General features: G+C 42.5%; 1 protein-coding gene across 1 annotated transcript in view; it reads left to right on the forward strand.

The window, feature by feature from the left end:
• The window catches only part of PTPRT (protein tyrosine phosphatase receptor type T), a 1,094,059-nt gene that overhangs the window by 555,098 nt on the left and 514,049 nt on the right, over nucleotides 1-24,912 (forward strand). Inside the window, exon 7 of the mRNA XM_060230934.1 lies at nucleotides 19,087-19,380. Coding sequence (XP_060086917.1) covers nucleotides 19,087-19,380 — 294 coding nt within the window. The remainder of the gene's footprint in view (nucleotides 1-19,086; nucleotides 19,381-24,912) is intronic.

Genomic DNA, 24,912 nt, shown 5'->3' on the forward strand with positions numbered 1-24,912 from the left:
TAAGTGTGGGGGCTCTTATCTGGGAGAACCGGGTTTGGTGTAGTAGTTAAGTGTGTGGACTCAAATCTGGGAGAGCTGGGTTTGATTACCCACTCTTCAACATGCAACTGCTGGAGTGACCTTGGGTCAGTCATAACTTTGTCAGGGTTGTTCTCTCAAGAGCAGTTTCTGTCACAGCTCTCTCAGCTCTGCTTATCTCACAGAGTTTCCAATTTCCTCCTCCTCCTCCTTCTTTGTCATCTTATTCGTAAGCAAATTAGTCATTTTTGTAGCTGTCTTGAACCTCTTAGGGAAGTTCCCTTTAGTGGCCATGGCTAGTAGCCACTGATGAACCTATCCTTCATGAACCTAATGCTTTTTTAAAGCTGTCTCTGCCTGTGGCCATCACTACAACCTCTGGCAGTGAATTCCAAGGCTAGCCTGTCCCCAGGTGGGGACAGGGGATCGTCTGATTTTGTGGGCTCTGGCCCTCCGCTGGATCCTCTCATTTTGTGAGCTTTGTGAAGTGATGCAATTGAGTTGGCAATGTTGGAGGAAGGAAAGGTCCCCTGTGCAAGCACCAGTCATTTCCGACTCTGGGGTGACATTGCTTTCACAACGTTTTCATGGCAGACTTCTTACGGGGTGGTTTGCCGCTGCCTTCCCCAGTCTTTTACACTTCCCCCCCAGCAAGCTGGGTACTCATTTTACCGACCTCGGAAGGATGGAAGGCTGAGTCAACCTTGGCCGGCTACCTGAATCCAGCTTCTGTCAGAATTGAACTCAGATCATGAGCAGAGAATTCAGACCACAGTACTGCAGTACTGCTGCTTTACCACTCTGTCATGGGGCCAGTTAATGTTGGAGGCAACACTCTAATTTTTGGGCAAAATGCTATGATTTGTAACACTTTTTAACAGAGTTTGTTAAAAAAGTTGTCCAAAAAGTAGATTATTGTTCCAACATCACTGACACAATTAACATCTCTTCCAGAAGTTACATCAGTGCAATGCCAACATCCCCATCCACCCTCCAGATTCCCCTGCCAGCAGGCAGAAGAGAGCTTGCAACCCTATGCATTCCACATTTTAATATCTTCTTGAGTAAAGTATTTCCTTGTGTCTGCTATGAATCAACTACCCATAAACTTTATTTCATGCCCCTAAATTCTTATATTTTGGGGAAGGAGGGATATGTTGGTGTTCCAAAGTGCTATATTCAGTTCCCTCACCTATGTGCAAGAATCTGTTTTGCATAACGGTTTGTTTGTGTAAGCCTATAGAGACAATGCATTCACGAGAACTGGGAACTCACCAGCTGTGCATATCAAATCCATACAGTCTTGGTGATGTATCCCATGTTCATGATCAATGTATTGTTTGAACTGAGCAACATGTGGCTTTTCCATGTGCATAGTATCTCCATACATACAAACCATTTTGCTTACCTTAACCATTTTAAAGATGCTACCAGTTTCAACAGTTTTCTGTTGTTCTAAAGATGTCCTGTATGGTCCCACCAAGAAACTGTAAAAATATAGGCTTTTAATTATGCCCACAGAGATGGATAACAGAGAGAATTAATGGTAATGAAATTGACTGAAGCTTTTAAACTACTGTCTTAGTTCTTCCAGGGATAAAAGATTCATACTATCTATCTTAATTCAGCAAGTGACTGCTAATCCTGATTCAAAATAATCAGTTTGCATTAGTTTCTATAGCAGATAATGTGAGAATATAATTCAGTGTTAATGATAATTAATTACATACAGCTAAATTTGGTGTGAAAGTAGAATGGTTTGCCAAATTTATTTTCCAGTTCTCAGTACAACAATATCTTGATTATAATAAGCAAGGGTGAATAAGATCACTTAATGCAGAAGTTCCATAAATACTTCCATGAATGGAGTATAGAATGTGCTTCAGACTCCATTCTGTCTATGCTACTGAAAAGGCTGTCTCACAGCAATTCTTAAAAGATGAGAGACAATCCCTTTGAAGGGACCCATGTTGTCATGATGGAGATGTTGAAGCTGCTGTAGCATTGTCAAGTTTCAGCTCTTTGAAATTGTCCACATAGTCATTATAGAACAAGGAACACTAACAGGTTGGTGTAATGTTGGAATATTAAAAATGGGGGGGGGGGAGATGTCTCTAGAGTGCCATGAGTGCCATGAGCCCTGACAAGGGGGAGCTGGAAGGGTTAACGGACCTGGAAGAGTTGCCAGCCAGTTCCTCAGCCGAACAACCAGCAGCTGGCTCATCATCACTCTCCCCTCATCCCAGGCACCAGTGTCAGCTGTTGGCAGTCAATCTCCTCCAAGCTCTCCCCCTCTCATCTCAAGAGTTTGAAGCAGGCTCTGGAAAGAACTTTCAGAGTGAAGACATGAAGCACGCCAGTGCTTCAGATCTCTCAGCCCTGAGTTCTAGCAGAGACGCTGCCACCCAGGGAGCAGGCTGATCGAGGCTCCCATATAACTTCCACCCAGGACCTGGTAATCTTGTGGAAGCAACAAGTCTGTTCTCTGACTTGCATCCACGCTCCTTCCTAAGAACCTAAGAGAAGCCCTGTTGGATCAGGCCAATGGCCCATCCAGTCCAACACTCTGTGTCACACAGTAGCCAATATATGTGTGTGTATACACAAATACATACACACCACACACACACACACACACACACACACATATACTATGGCAAATAGCCACGGATGGACCTCTGCTCCATATTTTTATCCAATCCCCTCTTAAAGCTGGCTATGCTTGTAGCTGCCACCACCTCCTGTGGCAGCGAATTCCACATGTTAATCACTCTTTAGGTAAAGAAGTACTTCCTTTTATCTGTTTTAACCTGACTGCTCAGCAATTTCATTGAATACCCACAAGTTCTTGCATTGTGAGAAAGGGAGAAAAGTACTTCTTTCTCTTTCTCCATCCCATGCATAATCTTGTAAACCTCTATCATGTCACCCCATAGTCGATGTTTCTCCAAGCTAAAGAGCCCCAAGTGTTTTAACCTTTCTTCATAGGGAAGCTGTTCCAAACCTTTAATCATTCTAATTGCCCTTTTCTGCACTTTTTCCAATGCTATAATATCCTTTTTGACATGCAGTGACCAAAATTGTACACAGTATTCCAAATGAGACCGCACCATCGATTTATACAGGGGCTTTATGATACTGGCTGATTTGTTTTCAATTACCTTCCTAATAATTCCCAGCATGGTGTTGGCCGTTTTTATTGCAATCGCACACTGTCTTGACATTTTCAGTGAGTAATCTACCACGACCCCAAGTTCTCTCTCTTGGTCAGTCTCTGCCAGTTCACACCCCATCAACTTGTATTTGTAGCTGGGATTCTTGGCCCCAATGTGCATTACTTTGCACTTGGCCACATTGAACCTCATCTGCCATGTTGACGCCCACTCACCAAGCCTCAACAGATCCCTTTGGAGTGCCTCATAATCCTCTCTGGTTCTCACCACCCTGAACAATTTAGTGTAATCTACAGGCTTGACCACTTCACTGCTTACTCCCAACTCCAGATCATTAATGAACAAGTTAAAGAGCATGGGACCCAGTACTGAGCCCTGTGGCACCCCACTGCTTACCATCCTCTACTGTGAAGACTGCCCATTTATACTCACTCTCTGCTTCCTATTAATTAGCCAGCTTTTGATCCACAAGAGGACCTGTCCTTTTACTCCATGACTCTCGAGCTTACTAAGGAGCCTTTGATGAAGAACTTTATCAAATGTTTTCTGGAAGTCAAGGTAAACAACATCTATTGGGTCCCCTTTGTCCACACGTTTGTTTGATTCTGACCTGCTTGAATTCCTTGGCACCCTGACCCTTTGGCTTTTGGTCACTGACTTCTGGTTTGTGATTTTGCTTTGGTGACTTGGCTGCTGCTTGACCTCCTGGACTTTGACCTTGGACTGGCTTTGGACTCCCACCTGCCTGCACCCTGAGAACGTGACATAGACTGTGAATCTGGAAGATACAATTATTTAACTTTATTTATATCTAGAACAACTTTGAATACAGTACATCACCACTTCCACTATTTTTGTACAGATTTTGTATATTTAGGGATATCATTATCCTGCATTCAATCTGGCTTCAATTAAAGCCTTTTAAGGATATTCTTTTAGTATGGCACACTCCGATTCATATGTCTTGGCTCTGAAGATTCTAGCATTTGTATGCAGACACCTATATATTTTGTGTTTCTTTAAATATTCATTGATGTTTATTTTGATAATTCATTGTGCAAGTGACTGAGAGAGGTGAGCACTCCTATTAATTTGTACATGAAGAAATCCATTCTGGAAACTCGTAAGGTCAAGACATTCTCTCTTAAAAATAAAATCTGGGACAACTTGACATTTGAAAGATACGTTAAATTTCCATTTTTAATGTCTGGCTACTGCTATAATAATCATAATAATAAATTTTATTTATATCCCGCCCTCCCCGCCGAAGCAGGCTCAGGGCGGCTAACAACATGTCCATATAATTATACAAGGGTTTAAAATCACATTAATCTTAAAACATTTCAATTTAAAACAAAAACATTTCAGGTGCTAATTTTGTTCATAAAAATAATGGTGGTAGAAGTCACCTAGCATCAGTCGCTCAGCCGGCAAAGGCCATCCTGAAAAGAGTGGTCTTGTGGAACTGGTCAAGGCTCCGCAGGGTTCGCACTTCTTCCGGGAGCTGGTTCAATAAATGTGGAGCTGCGATAGAGAAGGCCCATGCACGAGTATTTTGTAGTTTTGCCTCCTTTGGTCCGGGATAGCCAGCTGGTTCTTCCCTGCTGACCTCAGTGCTCTCTGGGGTTCGTATGGGGAAAGACGGTCCCTCAGGTAGGCAGGTCCTCAGCCATATATGGCTTTAAAGGTAATAACCAGCACTTTGTAACGAACCCGGTAAGTAACTGGCAGTCCGTGTAGCCCCGACTGTATGTGCTCCCACTTCTGGAGCCCCAATAACAGCCTAGCCGCTGCGTTATGCACCAGCTGCAACCTCCGGGTTTGGCACAGAGGCAGCCCCATGTAGAGGGCATTACAGTAATCCAATCTTGAGGTGACCATTGCATGGATCACTGTTGCTAAGTCCCGGCACTCCAGGAAGGGAGCCAACTGCTTTGCCCGCTTCAGATGAAAAAACGCCGACTTGGCAGTGGCTGCTATCTGGGCCTCCATTGATAATGAAGGCTCCAGTAGAACTCCAAGCTCTTTACCTGGTGCGCTGCTTTCAGCGGCACACCATCAAAAACTGGGAGAGGTATTTCTCTCCCTATGGTGCCGCAGCCCACACAAAGGACCTCTGTCTCCATCGGGTTCAGCTTCAGCCCACTCAGCCTAAGCCAGGTTGCCACCAATATGGGTACCAGGCAAGCCTTAAGGAGAAAGGCATTCCACAAGCATGGAGCCACGACTGAAAAGGTTCTGCCTCTGGTTACCACCCACCTTACTTCTGAAGGCAGGGGCAAAGATAGCAGGATATGTGAGGCAGAACTTAACTTGCAGTCTGCTTAATATGGAAGTGGTTCTTTGAATACCCTTGTTACAAACGATTTAGAATTTTAAAGGCACTTTGAATTGTGCCCAGAAATAGATGAGCATAAGAGACTGAAGAAGGTTTAAAAAATGTACTGTTAAAAAATTGTATCATTTAAAAAACTCCTTATTGTTTAAAAATAGGTAAAAACATAGCTTTTGCCAATTCCTAGAGAGTACTGATGTCACTTCTAGAGGGAAAAAAACACACACACAAGTGATGTCACACTGTCATCTACAATCCCTCCCTTCAATATCTCCATTTCCAGTGCAGATCTTTCAACATGAGGACAATATGATCCCTGTATCATATTTCTGACGGCTGCCACATTTTGAAGAAGCTAAAGTTTTTGTACCATGTTCAAAGACAGTGCTGTATAACATACATTACAACAATAATCTTTATCTAAAGTTTTGGGGCTTCTAAACTGGTAGCTGATTTTAAAAAGTCATCTCTCTATAGACATTTCACCAGATTTTGTTATTGTCATCATCAGTAATCAGTCCATTGTTGTAAAAGCAACTAATGAAAGTCTTAAGAAGGAAACTCTATTTATATCTGTGCTATGTAGGTGGACTCTCAATTTGCATCATTATGCTGGTGTCGCTGGAATTTTCTTTTCTCTGTGAAGTAATTAAAGGATGATGTAATTGTACATTATATCATAAAGGTTTCCACTCTTTACTGATAGACTATACTTTCTCCTGATTGATGTTCTTGGGGTGCTGGTCTATCTCAATGCCTTCTTTTCCAGATAAATGATAATAACCATTAACCTTTGTAATTACAATTAACATCACAGTAATCTAAACTGGATATAATCAAGGCATGGATCACTGTGTCCAGATCATGCTAGAGTATCTGCAGAAGAAGATAAAGATACTTTCCACTGAAGAGGAGATCTGGGCCTCCAACTATAGACCAAGATCCACCAATACCCACCATCCAAAACCCTGTTCCTTCAGAGGGAATGCAATTTCCTTCAAGACAGGCTGAATCCTCAAGTCCTTGTATAGCTTTATCATGGACCAGCAACACCTCAGTCTTGTCTGGACTGAGCTTCAGTTTATTGCCCCTCATCCATCCTTTTATTGTCTTCAGGACTTTCACAGACTCACCTGACTCAGATGTTAAGCAGAAGAGCATATTGGCGGCTACTCGGTCTTTCATCAATCGCAGACTAGCGGGAGGGGGGAGGGGTGGCGTTATTCATACGGGAGGGTTACTCCTTCCGGGCTCTCCCGGCCCCAACGATCGAGGGTATTGAATGTGCTGGTCTAGCATGGGATGTCGGAGAGGGATTGGTGATCTGGCTGGTGTACCATCCGCCTAACACACCAGCCAGCGCCTTACCATCCCTGATGGAGGTGGTGGCGGGCTGGGTGTTGGAGTACCCAGGGCTTATGGTCCTGGGTGATTTCAATGTCCATGCTGATGACACAGCCTCCAGTCAGGCGATGGGTCTGGTGTTGTCCATGGCGACTCTAGGACTCTCTCAATTTGTTACGACACCCACGCATCAGGCCGGACACATGTTAGACCTGATCTTTGCGTCTGGGATTTTGGTGAACGATATCGCGGTAGAAGCGGTACCATGGTCAGATCACCTAGCCCTCAAGGCCCGTATGGAGACACCGCTTCAACCCTGTATGGGCGGAGAGCCTATTTTGGCTCGCCCGTGGAGCCTAATAGACCCGGAACAGTTCCAAATGGCCCTGCAGGATCCCTGGCCCCCTGGCGATTCCCTTGATGACCTGGTGGAGGCCTGGCAAAACCGGCTATCCAGGGCAATCAACGAGATTGCACCTCGACGTCCTCTGCACCCCCGTGTAAGGCTGGCTCCATGGTACACCTTGGAGTTACGCCAGCTGAAACAAGGGCTCAGACGACTAGAGAGGCAGTGGCGGCATACTCGTGACGAAGTGACGAGAACATCCTACAGAACGTTTATGAGGTCTTATGAGATGGAAGTCAAGGCCGCGAAGAAAGCTTACTTTGCAGCCAGGATTGCGTCTGCAAATTTGCGCCCAGCACAATTGTTTAGAATAATTGGAAATCTTACTGCACTACCTCAAGGCAGACCAAATGTGAGAGAATTAGAGATAGGCTGTGAGGCTTTTGCGAAATACTTTGCATATCAAATCATGTCACTCCGCCAGGACCTGCCTATCACATTGGATACAGTACAGGAACTTGAGGCTCTGTGCCTGTCTTCTGATTTTGTTCTGGATCGCTTCGACCCACTCAGCCTGGAGGAAGTTGACGGAATTCTCTCTTCTGCACGCCCAACAACTTGTGATTTGGACCCTTGCCCCTCTTGGCTCCTCTCCAAAGGGAGCTTAGATGTCCTTTATGAGACTTCATAAATAGATCCCTCTCTGAGGGGTGCTTTCCAACACCCTTGAAAGAGGAGGTCCGCCCCCTCCTGAAAAAAAGTATAGCAGACCCAGCCAAATTGGCAAATTACCAACCAGTCTCCAATTTACCGTTTCTTGGTAAAATTATTGAGAGGGCAGTGGCGTTGCAGTTGCAGGGTTTTCTGGATGACGCTTCCATCCTAGACCCTTGGCAGTCCGGCTTTCGCCCAGGTCATGGGACGGAGACAGTGCTGGTCGCCTTGGTAGATGACCTCCAGCGGCATCTGGACCGAGGCGGCGTGGCGGCGCTGATGCTATTAGATTTGTTGGCTACATTCGATACAGTCGACCATCAGCTACTGACCCGCCGCCTTGCCGACATAGGGGTTAAGAGGCTGGCCCTACAATGGCTTTCCTCCTTCCTCAAGGGATGGGGACAAAGGGTGGCAATCGGGGGTGAGCTGTCCCAGAGGCACACACTAGATTGTGGGGTGCCGCAGGGAGCAGTTCTCTCCCCAATGCTATTTAACATCTATATGCGCCATACCCCCAGATTGCCCGGAGGTATGGGCTTGGGTGTCATCAATATGCAGATGACACCCAGCTCTAGCTGCTAATGGACGGCCAGCCTGACTGCGTTCCAGATAATAATATATATAAAATAATACAGATAATAATATATATAAAATTGGCCACTGAGTGACACAGAGTGTTGGACTGGATGGGCCATTGGCATGATCCAACATGGCTTCTCTTATGTTCTTATGTAACACAGAGATGGGGCAGGGCTAGCTTTGCTGGGGACAGGGCTAGCATTGGTTTTTCTTGTGACCCGGTAGTGAGGCTTCCGTGACCCGGTACCAGGGCATGACCCTGGAAACGAGAAACACTGCCTTACAGGTATTCATTAGATTTATGGCCATGTGGAGATAGTTTGGTTTTCAGAAAATGAAGATTTGTAGGTGTATGTGTAGAGGACTTGCACCTGCTTGTTAGAATGCTTCTGTTTCTAAAGCTGCAATTGACATTTTCAGTGTTGCACCCCTTGTATGCTTTTGTATCAAATGAAACATGTCCATCTAGACTCATTTTCAGAAGCATTTATGGGTAATTTTTCTTTCTTTCTGATTTTGCCTGAATTGCTAATTCCCAGGATTACTCAGCATCTGTTTAAAACTTATGTCTAGCTGCAGTTTTCCATAGCTGTTTATAATTAGAGACTACACATTCCTCCTAGCAGCCAAGATATTCCATTATGACAGGAATCCAAATGTTTTATAGGGAGATATTTCTGTTTGACTGGTCAGCATGTTCTAGCATCCATTCTTGTATCTCTTTAATTTTGGAAGTAAGGGTAGAATTGTTAAAGTGAACTAAGAGAGGACTGGATCCTGACTTTCCCCCCCTTTTCTCTCCCCCTTTTAATCTCACTTAATCCCTCTCCCTCTTTATTACAACTCCCATCCTATACTACTTTAGTCTATGCAGGTCCCGTGATCACCAGTATAGCCTTTTAGGGAGGCTTCTTCTTCCCTGTTTTACCAGTGGAAAAGCTGGTAAACCATAGATTTCTGCTATTATTGGCTGGATCATTCCCTTTCTTACCCATCAGTGAAATATGCCTTTCTCTTGTAATGGATTCCATTAAAAATCCCTTAGTTCAGAATATGGTAGCTTTTTCCTGGCACAAAAGAGGGGGCATCAGCCACCTTCACAACTGTACAGCTTCACAATTGCATCTTGTGTCCTTCTGTTGAGAACACATAGCCCATATATGGCTGGCAAAGACCATACTGTTTTGATTATTCTTTAGGTATATTCTTCAATTTAAAAAGTTTTTAAAAATGATATCCTCTTATAACTTTCTAAATTTTGTATTAATTTTGATGCTTCATTGGCATGCTGAGTTCTTTGTGTGAGAGGATCCTGGATCCCAAACTCAAGGCACATAGACTTTCCTGGCGTGAGAAGAGAAGTGTTGGGCTTTCTCTTTCCTCCTCCATCTCAATTCCAAGACGAGCATTTCTTTGCCAGTCACAGGGGGACCAGAAATACGGAGAAGTGGCAGAGGTAGATACCACCCTGCCCTAATTTTTTTTTGTTAATTGGAAAACAATATCTTCAGAGAGATTTAGACTCGCCTGGTACTAGTGGCTTTCAGATCTTTAAACTAAAGAGCTCTGCAGTTAATCAAAACAACTTTATGATGGAGAAGCATTTTACATAAGAAAAGTGTTTCTGCTAATGCAATTCATCTATGGGATCCAGCTCTTCATGCTGATTTTACACATTGAAATCATCAATGAATATGTATAAATGGCATAAACGAATTTAAAAAGTGACAAAATGGAGGTAAACGAAATCTAATGACAAACCAGCACTATAGATGGCAAAGCATGCAGAAGGTCTACAGTTTAATCTCCAGCATCTCCAAGTGATTTTTTCTTTCTTTTTTAAGTACTGGGCTATGTGAAAGACCTTGTCTGTGAACCTGGAGGGGGTTCTGCCAGGGTAGACCTTTATAGGGTTCTAGGAAAAAAGCCCAAAGAAAAAACCCCACAGACATGCTCACAGAAAAACTCCCATGGAAACATGCCCACATGGAAAAATGCCAACATGGAAATAAACTCACATGGAAAAAAGCCCATACTGAAAGAAGCTCCCATGGAAAGAAGCCCACATGGGAAAAAAAAACCCATGGAAAAATATGTAGAGCACCATAGATGTTTATAATTGTGGAATAAGGTTGCCATGGAATAGGGAATAGGGTTGCCAAGTCCAATTCAAGAAATATCTAGGAACTTTGGGGGTGGAGCCAGAAGCAAGCTTGTGACAAGCACAATTGAACTCCAAAGGGAGTTCTGGCTGTCACATCTAAAGGGGGACCATGCTCTTTTTAAATGCCTTCCCTCCATAGGAAATAATGAAGGATAGAGATACCTTCTTTTGGGGCTCATAGAATTGGACCTCCTGGTCCAATCCTTTTGAGCCTTGGAGGGTATTTGGGGAGAGGCACTGGATGTTATGCTGCAAATTTGGTGCACCTACCTCAAAACACAGCCCCCCCCCCCAAAAAAAAGCCCGAGATACCAGGGGATTAATTCTTCATTATACCATTTTTTATTACTTCCAACTATGTTTATTGATTTCTTTTTTCCCAAATACTTGCCAGAGTCAGTCCTGCTTAGCTTCTTAGATCTATGAGGCTTTAACCACTTCTGCTATTTAAGAAAGAGAATCTATCACAGAGCAGACAGTAATTTGCCTAACCCAAAAACCATACATTTTGACATTCCTGAAAAGTATAGGCAACTGATACGTTACAATTCTGGTGTGGAAAAATCCAGTCAGAATTCTGGTTTTAGGTGATAGAGATCTTATGCTTGAATTAAACAAAGATGCCATCTGTGATAAAGTGCCAAATACATTTTACCAACTGTACACATGGCATGCCAAGTTGGGTAATTCATATCCACCATGTATTTACATTTTACTTAAAAAAAAGAACGTGGACACCTATAATGGAATGACTGAAATAATGAAGCTATTGATTCCAGATAAACTGTTGTGGGGGCACAATGCTCTTAATTCCTTGTTCCATTTCAGTCATCCCAATGTGTGGTCTCTATTTGATGGACTGCAGAGGGACCTGGCTTGTCACAAACTAACATTGGCTAATGCACAGGCAGGTCACCTAGAGGTAGAAAAGAGGAAATATGAGGCACTACATTACATGGTTGTCACTTCTGTGCAACAATATGAGCAAGTGGGAGATAAATTTCGTTGCTTAAAGTGATTGGCTAATTTGCAATGAAGAATTATATCTGAGTTGTTAAATAATTGTTTCTTTTACTATTAGGGTTAGATATTCCTTTGTCATGGTCACTGGATGTACCACTATATATTAACATTAAAAAGTTTGACAAATTGTAAATTAATAAAGTTAAAGTATTTAATTTTATTTAAATATATATTTCTATGTAGAGTTTAATTTCTTTTTTATTGTTTTTCCTTCTTAATAAAGATCATTGATAACAAAATGGTCACTTCTTGTTGCATGTGAATATGACTTATTTTAATCCTAAAATAGCAATAAAATATTATTAATGGTTATCCACAATTATAAACATCTATGGTGCTTTACATATTTTCCATGGGGGCTTTTTTCCGTGTGGTCTTATTTCCATGTGAGCATTTTTCCATGGGTGCATGTTTCCATGGGGGCTTTTTTCCAGTGAGCATTTATGTCTGTGGGGTTTTTCCTTTGGGCTTTTTTCCAGTTACCCCTTTATAGACCAACTAGGAATAAGGCTTATGATGGAGATAAATACAGCAGGCTCTAGAAAGCAACCCAGGCCTCCTTCCCTGCCCATATCCCAAGAAGCATCAAAGATCAGCCCTGTTGGGCTGCAGAGAAGGCTGCCACCACATGAGCCTCCAGGTGCACTGATGTGAAATCCCCCAATGGGTGCTCCCCACTGCTTCCCCCTGGCTGATCTACCTAATGCTCAGATACTATTGCGTACATGTGAAGCTGCCTTATATGGGTATTTCATAGATCAGTTAATGGGGACCATTCTCAAACAGAGGCCTTCCAGATTGGCTTCCCTGCCAGTGGCATGATGGGTGAGGACACACACGTGAGAGTGTGTGTGACTTGCACACATGGCTTGATATTGCATCATCAATTGGTGGATGCTACTGCTCTACACTGAATCAGACTGTTGGCCCATCTAAGTGAGTGTTGTCTACTCAGACTGGCAGCAGTTTATCTACTGTCTGGTCCTTTAACTGGATACACCAGGCATTGAACCTGGGACCTTCTGCATGCCAAATGCGGATGTTCTACCACTGAGCCATGGCCCTTTCCAAGTACTAAGCAGCATTTGCACATCACTCTCACTCTGCATACCCTCCATTGGTTACCCATCAGTTACCAGGCCCCATTCAAGGTTCTATCACCAACAAAGCCCTTAATGGCACTGGAGCCACATACCTGCAGGACCGTCTCCCCTGCTATGCTCTGCCATGACAGCTGCTGCACTCATGCAAGCTAATCCTTCTGAATGTGCCAGTCTACAAACAGGTAAAATTGGCAACTGCCCACACGCATTCTCCGTGGTGGATCAATCCTACATTATGGAACCACTGACCTGAGGCTCTTGGGAAGGCCCCCCATGCTTCTGTCATTTAACAAAATGTTCAAAACAAAATTGTTCAAGAGGGCATTCTGTTCCTAACTGGAAGACTGTTTTTGGAGTCACATTTTAAGCAATCATCTCTTCCAGCCACACACACCTACCTTCCCGCTTGAGTCTGAAACCTCCACTGTGACATTCTGTGCACCAAGAACACACTGGCAGCTCTTCTCTACTGCTATTAGAAACACTGGGGGAAAAATGGGGGAACATTTTAACCTTCCCGAACATTCAGCTGCTGACCTAAAAATAGCAGTTCTCTTACAAAGGAATTTCAAAGGGAGATTAACTTTCATTTTAACTGTGAAAGTTAAAATGCTGAATTGCAACTGATAATGAAGTTCAAGGCAATGCATTCTCCTGCATTAGACTGAAACCTAGGTTTCTTCTCTCATTACCAATGCCTGCTATTGTCATTTGGCATCTGTAATCACTTCACTCTCCAAGAAGGACAGATGGACTCACATTCTAGCCATATCTGAAGAAGTGAGCAATGACTCATGAAAGTTCATGCCCTGCCACAAATTTTGTTAGTCATTAAGTGTTCCTGGACTGTTGTTCCCTTCCACTAATAAAGAATGCAAGCTATACTGTTAGGTTTCTCCCCCCTCCCCATCTGTAAGAAATCAAAAGAGGTCTCTCTCTCTGGCTTGCTCTTTCTGACTTTCTTTCCTCCCTCTTCTTCTGTCTCTGCCTCTCTGAAGAAGTGTGCAGACACACAAAAGCTTATTCCTGAAATAAAATTGTATTAGTCTTAAAACCATGGACTCCATTTTTTTAAATCTCTCTAGCTGTTTCCCTCCCCCCACTCCTCTCTCTTTCTTTCTCTCTCTCTCTGAAGAAGTGTGCAGGCACACAAAACCTAATGTTGTTGGTCTTAAACACAGGATTCTCTCTCTCTCTGACTTTCCCTCCCCCTCCCTCCTCCTTCCCTTTCTCTCTCTGTATCTGAAGAAGTATGGAAGCACACAAAAGCTTATACCTAAAATAAAACATCATTGGTCTGATGCCACAGGACATCATTCCCTCCTGTCTCTCTGGCTGTTTCCCTCCCCACAGGGGGAGGAGAGAAGCCCTCAACCAATTGAGAGAAAGCCTTCTCTGGCTCTTTCCCCTCTCCTTCTTCCCTCAGCCAATCGAGAGAAGGCTTTATCTGGCTTTTTCCCCTCTCCTCCTTCTCTCAGTCAGTCGAGGGAAGGCTTTCTTCCTCTCCTCTGTGAAGCAATGGCTCAGTCTTTGTCTATCCTGGGGCTGGGGGGGAGGGTTGCTCTCCATTGAGATTGAGTGACTGGCAGCTCAGCCAAAGGGAGGGGAGATGATTAATGACCAATACCTTAGGGCTTTTCTTAATAGGAGAGATGGTTTGACATCCTATAAGGCAGTTTCATGGGTTCATGACCTCCCCTACTGAAGCTCACTATCTTATGTGGCCCAGTGAAAGAAGACCTTGAGATCCAGTGTCACCAGCTTGGAAATTATGCATATAAACAAATAGTGTGGCTTTCTTTCTTAATATGTGTTGCTTTTAGTGTTTTATATATATATTTATTATACACAATGTATTTTAGTGTTTATTTTGTGATTTACTCTGAGCCTGCTTGTGGGAAGGGCAGAATATAGATTGAAATAAATGAATAAGCATACATAATCAAAGAGAAATGAAATTGATATATCTGTTCATCCCTACCAATGGGGCAGCATCTATATGTTTTACAGGTGTGCGATATGTGTTTTTATTACCTTGTTCTTAACTTTTCACAGAACTAATTCACAGAACTAATGTACAGCATTAGTTTGGTGTAGTGGTTAAGTGTGCGGACTCTTATCTGGGAGAACCGGGATTGATTCCCCACTCCTCCACTTGCACCTGCTGGCATGGCCTTGGGTCAGCCATAGCTCTGGCAGAGGTTGTCCTTGAAAGGGCAGCTGCTGTGAGAGCCCTCTCCAGCCCCACCCACCTCACAGGGTGTTTGTTGTGGGGGAGGAAGGTAAAGGAGATTGTGAGCCGCTCTGAGACTCTTCGGAGTGGAGGGCGGGATATAAATCCAATATCTTCTTCTTCTTCTTCATGCTTTCTGAATATGTTAATATACATCTTTCAGGGTCTTTACAAGAAGTATGCACATTTTTCTGAGAGCTTATGTATATAAAGTGGCATAAACTTTTTGTTCTTAATTTACCTGGAGTTAACTAATTGGTATATGGTTTAAGAGTAATGTCATTCTTAACTATTACAGCTCTGTTATACGCTGAAGGCTATTCAACAGGCATATATATTTCTGGCCTTACCAATTCTCTCTTTTTAAAGTTCAACACTGCTTCAAATCAGTAGATCTAAAAATATATTCCATCTTAAAAACAACCTTGATTACAAAATATACTTGATTATTAAACAAGATTTTCTAAATAAGAGGTGAGCAGTTGGTCTAACATCTGACAGATAAAATTAAAATTATTCCATGATTTGGAGAGCCTGCTCTCATTTTGCATAATTATCATGTTGTTAACATAAATTGAACATCATTTTCATGACTGGTGAATGCTATGTGAATATCAGTGGTCAGATGCACTTACATTAATGAGAGATGTGGGGAAAATGAATCAGAATTGTGTGTATTGTAGTTTGGGAGAGCTTTTCCAGTTCTTCTAAAATGTGAGTTTGATTGAATTAGGCTGTAAACAATTGATTGTTTTATATGTTTCAGGTGGTAATTAGAAGCATGGGATTTTGTGTGGTGGTTTGTGAGTTTTTGATATAAGGTTGCACATATAGCAGCCCAAATAGTTCAGTTTATCCTTTCTGACCTCATCAGAGATTCAGAACTAACCAAGGCTGGCCATATGTGGATGGGAGATCATCAAGGAAGACTGGGATTGTTAAACAGAGAAAGACAATAGCAAACCACCTCTGCACAACTCCTGTCTGGAACACCCAGTGGATGGGGTTTCAATGAGTCAGTTGTAACTTCATCACACATTCTTCTATGTACCCCTTGAATAATTAAACAGTAGTGTCTAGAAATTGTAGGTGTTTCATAGACTGGTTCATGCACAAGTAAAAAATTGTTGAAGTCCTGGGGAATTTCTGAAGAACTCCTTTCTTACATGTCCCCCAGATGATGAAAATGTCATTAATAAATCGAAAGTCTGGGAGAGATGGGTAGACATGCATGCAAGCTGGTAAACATCAAACAGCACTAAAGCATGTTAGTATTAAAACAAATGAAGTTTCTTGGGCAGTCCTACATAGAATTTTGCTTGAGGTTATCTTGGTATGAATCAATGCGGCTTGATCCGATGAGCCTATAACAGGACATTATTACTATACAAGCTATAAAAGCATAGGAACCTTTTTTCCTTAGGGAAGATTGAGATCCAACAAAGTTCTGAAATTTGTTGACCAATTCTTTTTCAGTGATATAATTTATTTATTTATTTCTCAGATTTATATCCCGCCCTCCCCGCCGAAGCAGGCTCAGGTTGGCTGACAACAGTCAAACTAAAACAAAACAGTAGATAAACAATTAATTTTTTTAACAATTAATTAATACTAATTAAATAATATTAAAACAGTTTAAAATGATATAAAACAATTTTGGTGCTAGTTTTGATTTCATTAAGTTCAGCGATGTTGGGCATCTGCATTATATTATAATTCAGCTAAAGGCAAGTCGAAATAGGGCTGTTTTACAGGCCTTGCAGAACTGAACAAGGTTCCGCAAGGCCCTTACTTCTTCTGGAAGTTGGTTCCACCAGTGGGGGGCCGTAATTGAGAAGGCTCTTTCTCTGGTAGCCTTCAGTCTCGCTTCCCTCAGCCCAGGGATTGACAATAAATTCTGTGATCCGGATCTGAGTACCCTCTGGGGAACATGTGGGGAGAGACGGCCCCTAAGGTAGACAGGTCCTTGGCCATATAGGGCTTTAAAGGTGATAACCAGCACCTTGTAGCGAATCCGGAATACTATTGGCAGCCAATGCAGTTCCCGCAGCCTTGGCTTTATGTGTTCCTGTACAGAGAGACCCAATTTCCTCCAGAATGTCTGATTTACCAGTAAGCATCAGCTCCACTTTATCTGAGTTAAGTTTCTACAGTCATTTGAGCATGGCAGACAGACACTGACCTAGAGAGGAAAATAAGGCTGATGCAAACACATATCAATTACATCCAGTTTCAAAGTTTTAGATAATCTTTTTCAGTAGTCTTACAGCGATATTGGAAAAACCTGGGTGATTATGCAAAGCCTGAGGAACCTTGCTGGTCAATGTATGCTACTGATTCAGAATCACTGCCCACTTCTGAATGTGGTCTGACAAAAAGCATTGAGAACTTTCAAGTACTAGTCCTCTGGTTCCACTTTCCAGTCACTGAATAAATGCAAGTAGTAGCATTTTTAAGATTAGATCAATCAAATCTCATTTTCACACATGAGTTAAACCTATGCTAGTTCTATAGTTGCTAGTTTGTCATATGAGGACAAAAATGAAACCAGTGTGGACCTGCTGTGTCAAATATAAATTTTCTGGGACTGTTACAATTTAATATCGATTAGATCTGTTGGCTTCCCCTACTGTACTATCCTACTGCGCTGATTTACTGCACTGTCCTGCTACACCATCTTATCATATTGTTCTGCTGGACTATTCTGTTGTATTGAATATTGTAATTGGCTTTTTTATTATTATGTTGCTGTGATTTTGTTGTGATTTTATTATTTATGTTGTGCTTCGCCCTGAGCCCCTACGGGAGAATGGACAGAATATAAATAATAATAATAATAATAAATGATGATGATAATGATGGTGATAATAATAATAAATATGGTTCCATCCTTTGCTATCTCATGAGTTATGGGGGGAAAGTCCATTTTTTATTTCTCAAATTATTCAACTAAATCGTATCACAATTCCTACTTGGCTTTCCATCCTGGACCAGATGTTCTCATTTTCCTGCCCATGATTCAATTCTATATGGACCACCAATTTATTATTTCAACACAAGATATGATGCCTGCACCTTGTTCTATGTCATGCCATACTAACTTATAAAGGAAGTGCTCACCTTTTTACTCTTTACTTTAAGCACATTCCTCCTCCTCCTAATGTGCCCTCTAGGAATGGGAATTGTTCATAGCAAACATGTTGATCATATTTCTTGTTTTGGGGGAGGAGTGTTTCTTGTGAAACTATGGTTTTTTTTAAATCAAGGGGTGCTACTGAAGTTCCCAGCTTTATTAGTTTGACTCCAGAAATCCTATTACAATTTTGCTTACCCCTTGTGCAAATTGAACCCATGTGTCTTTATTTCAGTACCATTTTCTGTTTTGGTGTGCCAGATTTGCCCTATTTAAAATTAGTGCATGGTTATAAATGGCTTATACAAGATTTGTATTTAGGCATGGAGGAAACAAACACATTGAATCATGAATGATTAATTAATTAATGAAAAGGCTAACAATGACAACTAATGAAAAGTGACAGAAATTAAAAGGGCATTCAATTCAGTTGGTTTTCTAGATATGTTTCAGGCTTGTAGTAGTTTGTGCACTTGTTGTGAGCAAAAATCAAACAAACCAGCCTTTAATAAGTCCTTTCTTATTCAAAGCCTTTCTTTTCAGCACAAAAGAGATGGTTTGTAAAAAAAAAAAAAATAGTTTCCAGATGGAGTTTACAGCCTTTCTGCATTTGAATAAAAATGAATAAATAGCTCTTACAAGTGTCACAAGATGAATTCACAATTTTATAAGTGTTAAGGAGAAGCTTGTAATTTTCCAACAATAAGGAACAATTCTGCTTCCCCACATGAAAGGTCCTCCTAAAAAATAAAGCAGTATTTATTTATTTGATAACTGTGGGACATTTAGATGAACTTTCTGTGGTTTGCATCATAGTCAGTAATCTCAGTATTATCTCAGCTTGGTCCAGTGTTCCTGTAAAAATAATCCTCATCAGATGTTAACAGCATTCATGGGTATCTCCTTTTTTGTTTGCAGAACCTCCCACTCCTATTGCACCTCCAGAGCTTCTAGCAGTTGGAGCTACCTATCTGTGGATCAAACCAAATGCCAACTCCATCATTGGAGATGGTCCAATAATTCTAAAAGAAGTGGAATACCGTACAACCAATGGGAATTGGGCTGAAACTCATATTGTTGACTCGCCAAATTACAAGTTATGGCATCTAGACCCAGATGTGGAATATGAGATCAGAGTTCTTCTTACCCGTCCTGGAGATGGTGGGACAGGGCCTCCTGGGCCTCCACTGACAACAAGAACAAAATGTGCAGGTAAGCTACCTCTATTTTAAAAAGTTGTGGGTGAGTTTGATAGAAACATAAGGATGTTATAGTAGAGGCTATCATGATTTTGGCTCTCACTTTTCTTTGTTGGTGAACCGTTACATGCAGTTAATTATATATGTGGTTATTTTTTTTCCTTGATTGTAGAATGTTTCTCATGATAATCTTTCCTGCTGTTCTAACACATGTGTATTTCATGACATTTATTTTTAACGTTGTGCTCTGTCTGACCCCAAATGTTCTGGATGAATTGAAATATATTGAAAAGGGTTTTTAAATGATGTGAAATATGCTAAAAATATTTATGTATAGCAGAAAATATATTGCTGAGCACTACTCCGATGACTTGCGCAAACTTGCAGTATTTCTACTATAATGACGTTGGTCTGGTGATATCTTCTTTGTCACTAAAAGAGGAGGGGAATACTTGGTAGTCTAGATCATGTATTTTGGTCTTTAGGGAATGCATGTATGGAAAGATAATGACTTAGGCCTGGAGTTTTGATTTGATTCTTAGATTGCCTTTGATAAAGTCCTCAGGAGTTGTGGTATCTTATAGCTGAAGGAGTTAAGATCAGATAAAAGGTTCCATGGACATAATTTTTGTTGTTGTTTGTGTTTGTGTGTTTTAATTGTGCCTTCAAGCCATGGAAGAACCATCAGACATGTCCTATTGTGCTGGGACACATAGGAGGAGTCTCTGACCACAGCATATATAATAAGCTATTTCATAACATTTTTAATTGTTGTTCTTTGGCATTATGATCCTGTTTCTTAAGGCAGAATTTCCCACCCCTGCTGATACCATTTAAGAAGAAATATTATAGAAATCTGAGTTACATTTGGGGGAATTAGGGGGGAATTAGCAGTTTTGCTGAGCTGCCAACCAAATGTCACAGGAATTTTGAAATAAAAACTTGGCAGTTATCATGCTATGGGTTCTCCCTAGCAATTGGCTGGGCTGCTCTGATGTTGCTGAGAAAATTATGGGCTAGAGTTCCATAGCTTGAACATCCATTTATTGGACCTCTTTAGTGGAGTTTTTGAGAGGACAAGAATTTCTAGTCACCTAGGGATAAGCTGGGCGCCCAGGGGTTTAGAGGTAGAAGAAGCTGTATTCTCCTAGGTAAGAAGGTGTATAGAGATGCAGCATGGTCTGTATTCAGAATAAACCCTTCCTTCCTTCCTTCCTTCCTTCCTTCCTTCCTTCCTTCCTTCCTTCCTTCCTTCCTTCCTTCCTTCCTTCCTTCCTTCCTTCCTTCCTTCCTTCCTTCCTTCCTTCCTTCCTTCCCTCCTTCCCTCCTCCCCCTCCCCCTTTCCTGTCCTATGCTCTGTCACTGAGCCACATGCCCTAATTAAAAACAAAATCAGGTTATTCTCCTACAGCCATTCTGCTCCAGCCCGTTCCATTTGACAGTGAGGAATATATAAATGTCATAGTGATCACAAAATAGTATAAGATGGTCTATAGTTTCTATTGCACCAGACACACAACCCCCAAAAATATATATATTATGGAAATGGAATTTTAGTAAAGTGCACTCTCAGTTCTGCAGTTGCGGAACATTCATTCTGGCAAGTATGAAAACAAGCAAGATCAAGGTGAATTATCCTCTTCCTGATCATCTTCAGTGCTTTCTGATAGCTCATATTCCCAGCTGTAATAATGGAAAGGCCAAGGGCCACAAGTCTATGAACTACATATCTTTCCCAAGCATGACTAAAGGTGTCTTCCCAAAAGGGAACCACTGGGCACTGGACACTGAGAAAATAATTTTCAGTCTTAAATTGAAGCCACCAATCCAAGCCCTGGGCTCCAATGAGTGTTGTACAAATTCTACTTTGAGCATAGTTCCTGCAACACAACTAGGTATCCCATTTGTTAAGAAACTGAAGGACTAGATGATCTGTAGACTCAGAGATGGCATTTATCCAAATGCCTACTTCAAACAAAACATGAGGAAGTATCTTGGCATTACAAGTCCCAATAGCTGCATGGATTTACTGTCCTCCTTTTGAATTTCACACCCTTGAAAGAGCTTTTTTCTAAAAGCAGTTTCTTTAATTGACTCAGCATGAGCTTTCCAAGTTGAGATTTTGGCTAAAAGTAACTTCCAGTAAAGGGCTACCTGCTCAGTTTTGCCCCTGATGATGGTTCAAGTCCTCTGTCTAATTCAAGACCCTTTTTAGAACATCATTACTGTAGATTTTCCATCATTCAGAAATAACCCTTCCTGGGCATAATAGTTAATAAATGCATTCAATACCTTGTTTTCAGTTTCTGATGGTAAGACCACTAGTGTAGATTTCCACCGTTTTCTGAACTACCTCAGCAACGCGCTCTGTTCATCATTTCTTCTAGGTTGATCATATCATTTAGTTAGATTGTTCAACATTTGTTCAAGTAATTTCTGTGTTGTGTATTAGGATATATATATTTATTTATTTATTTTATGATTTATATCAAATGTATCTACATGAAAACTTAAAAGATTTGAAATGAAGAAATGATCCTGTGTTGTTCAGTGATGGGAAGAGTTGTGGCTCAGTGGCAGAGCCTCTTCTTGGCATGCAGAAGGCCCCAGGTTCAGTCCCCAACATCTCCAGGTAGGAGAAAATATGAACAACCTTTGCTTGAGATCAAGGAGAGCTGTTGCCAATCTGAGTAGGCAATATTGACCTCAGTGGATCTGTGGTCTGATTCAGTATAAGGTCTGTTCCAGGGCCGTAGCCAGGATTTGGAAGATCGAGGGACATTTACATTTTTGGGGGGCACTGATGCCCCCCCAGCACCCCATATGACCTTTCCTCTAGTTGTTCTCCCTCTCTCTCCCCTCCACCCATCCTCTACAAGGAAGGGAGGGTGGCGATGAGAGTGACAGGCAGGAGAATGGGCAATGGTCGGGGCTGGGAGAGAAGGGAAGGAGGCTTATAACTAACCGGCATAGGAAAATGAGTATAGTTCTATTAGATTTCTGCTATGTTTTTAATGTTTTTAACTGTGTAAAATGTTTAAACTTAATATTTTTATGTTAGATTTTATGTGCTATGAGCCGCCCTGAGCCACCATGGTGGGAAGGGCGGGATATAAATCATAAATAAACTAAACTAAACTAAAAAAGGTGGCAATCAGGGCTGGAAGGGAGGGAAAGAGGCCAGAAGAAGCCGGATTGGGGCTGGGACTGGGAGGGAGGGTAAGGAGGCGGGGAGAAGGCGGCGATCGGGGCTTGGAAGGGAGGGAAAGAGGCCAGGAGAAGCCGGCGATTGGGGCTGGGGCTGGGATTGTGAGGGAGGGAGGGGGAGGAGGCAGGGAGAAGGTGGCGATCAGGGCTTGGAAGGGAGATCGGGGCTGGGATGGGGAAGGAGGCTGGGAGAAGGTGGCGATCGGGGCTTGGGAGGAAGGGAGAGAAAGAGGCCAAGTGAAGCCAGCGATCAGGGCTGGGGCTGGGACTGGGAGGGAGGGGAAGGAGGTGGGAAGAAGGCAGCGATCGGGGTTTGGAAGGAAGGGAGGGAAACTGGGAAAGAGGCCAGGAGAAGCTGGTGATCAGGGCAGAAGCAGCCCCCCACCTCCCCACCAGTTAAAGGGCCTGATGATCAGCTGTTTCATGGGCCCTTTAACTAGCATGGGGGCTGGGGCTGCTTCTGCCTCCAGCCCCGCAGTGCTATTTTAATGGCGGGGAAGGGAGGGTGGTGGTGAGGGGCAGGCAAGGAAGAGCTTCCCTTCCCTCCTCTCCTCTCCCTGCTGCTTTTCCCGCCACCATCCTATCTTCCTTCCCCACCATTAAAATAGTGCACAGGGCTGGAGGCAGAAGCAGCCCCAGCCCCTGTGCTAGTTAAAGGGCCAGTGAAACAGTTGATCTGGGGCCCTTTAACTCCAGCAGGAGGCTGGAACTGCTTCTGCCCTCACCTGCCAAATGCTCACGGGACCAACGGCAGCCCCCAGAACCATGGCAGAGGCCCTGGGGGCTGCTTGGGGCCTCCAGTCAGGAGGCCTTGCCCAGAAGTTGGTAGGCTGTGTCCCCCAGGCCCCCTTGTAGCTACAGGCCTGGTCTGTTCATGTGTTCAGTTATCATATGACATAACTAAATATGCATCTCATTCTAGATGTATTGGTAGCATGCAGGTGTTTGATCTTTTGTTATACCACAATGAGCAGTCATTCATACCAGGCATAAGGGGAAGTGGGAGAAATCATCTATTATAGTTGCAGGTTTAATGTGAGACAAGGAATTCAAACATCCCAACAGACTCATTATCTGAGAACCTGCCAGTCAAATCTTCTCTTTATCCTTCCAGTGACCAAGTCACTGTCAAATCCTGTTGCCTGGGGCACAAACCCATTTTGTAAAGGATTGTTTTAAACTACTCTAGTGGAAATCAGAATGATTTTGAAACTTAATGATGCCAGAGATTTTACTGTACAATACAGAATAGTCTGCACTTAAGACCTGGTTGACAACTACAAAATAGATGTTTAATATAAGACCCAAGATTGCATTTCTGTTTTGTCATGTAGTAAAGCATTTATAAGTGCATTGGCCATGGTAGATTTTATCACTTTCAACACTTGTAGTGAGGGAGGGAGGGAGGGAGGGAGGGAGGGAAGGAAGGAAGGAAGAAAGAAAGAAAGAAAGAAAGAAAGAAAGAAAGAAAGAAAGAAAGAAAGAAAGAAAGAAAGAAAGAAAGAAAGAAAGAAAGAAAGAAAGAAAGAAAGAAAGAACTCAGACTAGTGCTAGGTCCACCATGTCCCCTACTAATTGAGGGTGCAGTCTTGATAGGTTAATGGACTTTTTTTTTACATTGTCAAGAGTCAGGAGTTCGCACCTCAATCTTGAGTCCTCTTTACCCAGTCACAGAACCTCTGTCTTTGATGCGTTCAATCTCAGCCAGCCCTGTTTCAACCATCCAGCCATGGCATCCAGTGGTGTCTGTCTGTTCATCCATCAACAGATACAGCTGAGTGTCATCTGCATATTGCTGACAACCCAGCCCGAAACTCCATACCAACTGGGCGAGGAAGTGCATATAGATGTTAAACAACATTGGATAGAGGATTACTCCCTGAAGGTCCCTACACACAAAGCATGTGTTTGGGTGACACCCTCTCTTCTGGCATCCCCAACCCTGAGGAAATGACAAACTCCTTCATTGGCAAGGCAGTGGGTCAACAGATAGTGGTTGAATGTGTCAAATGCTCATAACAGATCTAATAGTAACAGCTGCACCAACACTCCTTGATACAGCTGTCTATGAAGATCATCTGTGAGGGTGACCAGAGCCATCTACATTCCATGGCCAGGACAGAAACTGTATTGGAATAGGTCTAGGACTGACGTGTCTTCCAGGAAACTCTGGAGTGGTTCCACCACTGTTCTCTCAATTACTTTACCCAGGAATGAAAAATTTGAGATTGAGTGGTAATTGGCAGGATCCATAGGGTCCAATAATGTTTTCTTTAAGAGCAGTATTACCATGACCTCTTTTAATCCCCCCCTGGATAAACCTCTGAACTAAGGGACA

This window comes from Heteronotia binoei, chromosome 2, assembly GCF_032191835.1.
Source record: "Heteronotia binoei isolate CCM8104 ecotype False Entrance Well chromosome 2, APGP_CSIRO_Hbin_v1, whole genome shotgun sequence".
Classification (NCBI taxonomy): Eukaryota; Metazoa; Chordata; class Lepidosauria; order Squamata; family Gekkonidae; genus Heteronotia; species Heteronotia binoei.